Below are 2504 nucleotides of genomic sequence, written 5' to 3'. Positions count from 1 at the left end.
CTGCTCACAGGAAAGCCTGCAATTATGAAATATACAAGAACGCTCAGAATGGGTACACCTGTGATACTGAAACACTGCTGCATTTCCATAATGCAGAAGAAAATTTAAAAATATCTGTTTAATTGCTGGTTCTTTATGCAGAAACTTACTTGACATCCCAATGCTTGAGGCTTGCTGTCCTCCAAATCCAAGAGAAGGTAATGGCTGAGTGACCGCATTCTTTAACTCAGACAGCTTAAAAAATTCCAAATACATAAATGAAAACTACATTCCAACACAGGCAAGTATCTTTCAATCAACGCTTGAAGCAAAAACATATTTGTGCCATCCAATTTAACGGAACTCCAACAAAGTTAATGAGACACTGATCACAAACAATTGCAGCTATAAAGAAAATGCTCTAAGGCGATTCTCTGTCAAACACCCTAGAAACGTAAATCTGTTGACTGACGGGCAAAAATTAATTGTAATGACCAAAACCTCGCTGAGCTCTCACTCAAATCTCACTTTTTCTAGTCTGTTTCATGACTCTGTCTTCGTCAAAGCTTTGACTCAGTCTGTCCTCTGAGCACAGCACAATCCGTTGTCTGTGATGCAATCTGAACCTCACCTCTTCAGCTTCAGAACTGAACAGAGCAAGGGGTCCAGTCACGTTACTGAAACTTTAATGCACTTCATGCAGACTTATGCCACCTCCTTGATTACTTAATATTGGCTTTAACTGTTCTGCTGAGTGTCCTCTTCTGACACACCTGATTCACAGTTGTTACATGACCAAGACACTACCTGAAACTACAGTTATTTCTATGTGGCTAGCAATGATAGTTTTCCAAACCTGAGATCCAGCTATTGCCTTGCTAACATGGAATCACTCTGATTCACTACTTTCCCTAATTAACTAATGAGTTTTATTTACAATACAATTCACAAGTAATTCATTGATTTCATGATTCCTGAGAAAGGTAAATGTAAAAACCTAAGCTGTGTCCACAGACTTCCACGTTCATCTGACTCACATAGTGCTCAAGTATTCATTCACCTGAACACTTCTATCACCTATAAAAAGCACATAGGTATTAAGGCACAAACGAGGATGCCCTATCACGTATATTTGGTAGTAAATCTGTGTCCTAAGACATTCAAAGCAATACTTATCGCCTACTTCTATAAAGTTATTAAGAGTGTAGTTAAATCCTTTGATAACAACTGCAGTTTCTGTAGAAATTTTGCAAGATGCCTTTATTAAGAACAAGGTCGCATACTATAACTATCATGTCTTCGAAATCGTTTCATTAACAGCCTTTAGGACAGAGACTTATGTTGGTATTAGCACGACAGCTGAATGGGCTCTAACTGTGAATTGTAAGAAAAACCTTCACTCAAGATTTAAGAGAAAAGCAATATCAGAAACAGAAATACGTTACCTTTCATTAACACTTACCATCGATGCTTTTCCTGAGGCATTTAACGCCTTCAGCTCCTGCAGCCTGTTTTTCCATTGCTGCGCTAACTGATTGACAGAATTTATCTAAACGTGGGAAAACACAAGCATGTTTTTATTAAGCAAAAAAACCAAACCAAAACAAAAAGTAGCATGATAAACTAGTAGAACTTGTAAGATTTAAAAAATTTCCTGCAGCTTTCTAAGGGCTCTATCACTATTTGAATTCGGTGCTTGCAAGAAAATACAAAATACAAAAGTCTTAAAATATAAAACACTAAGCTTTTCTGTTCTTGTTTTATTTCTGGCCCGTCCGCTTATGTGCTCACTCATTAAGCTCAAGTCCTAAGTCGGTCTTAGCTTCTATCGCATTTTCAGGAAAGCAACAGCCATTATCAAAACAGAACACTTTCAAATATTTTAGCAATGTTACCCTATAATATTTAGCTTTGCAGAAATGAAGTGATTAATATTTTCAGAAATTTCCAACCTCAATGCCTGCACATAAATTTACACCCTAATTGAAGCCCAGCCTTGAAGAATTTTCCTGAAAAAAATTAAAAAACTCATGTCCCAAATCCCTGCAAGAGCTAAGTGCTGACTATTTGTGTTACTGGGTTTCTTACTTTTTCAAGAGGATCTTGCACCACAAACATCAATAATTCTTTTGTGTCTCGTCACATGCTAGGAGATCATGTTGTTTGCTATCAGCCCTTATACAACAGACTGGAAAACTAGGAACAGAAATTCATGCTTTGGTAATACATTTTGTACCTGCATATTATGTGAGGACTGCATCATTCAGTTACCAGAAATAACAAGTTAGAATCACAGAACTGTCTGAGTCGGAAGGGACCTTTAAAGGCCATCTAATCCAACTCCCCTGTAACGAACAAGGACGCCTACAGCCACATCAGGTTGCTTAGTTATGGCAAAACACTCAGGCTAGCGGCTCTACCTACCCAGAATGCGTCCACATAAAAGGTCAATTGTTTTAAATACTTACGTAGGTCTGGGTGTTATTGTTGGCTCTGCAGTTGTAGTACTCCAGACGCACCTCCTC

General features: G+C 38.0%; 1 protein-coding gene across 1 annotated transcript in view; it reads right to left on the bottom strand.

Annotated features, from left to right (window-relative positions):
- The window catches only part of NUPL2 (nucleoporin like 2), a gene marked incomplete in the record, with an annotated part of 5989 nt that overhangs the window by 585 nt on the left and 2900 nt on the right, over window positions 1-2504 (bottom strand). Inside the window, 3 exon segments of the mRNA XM_021385496.1 lie at window positions 9-234; window positions 1442-1528; window positions 2448-2504. Coding sequence (XP_021241171.1) covers window positions 9-234; window positions 1442-1528; window positions 2448-2504 — 370 coding nt within the window.

The sequence above is a fragment of the Numida meleagris genome, chromosome 2 (genome assembly GCF_002078875.1).
Source record: "Numida meleagris isolate 19003 breed g44 Domestic line chromosome 2, NumMel1.0, whole genome shotgun sequence".
Classification (NCBI taxonomy): Eukaryota; Metazoa; Chordata; class Aves; order Galliformes; family Numididae; genus Numida; species Numida meleagris.
The sequence above is the reverse complement of the archived record's forward strand: the minus strand, read 5'-3'. Positions and strand labels throughout refer to the sequence as shown.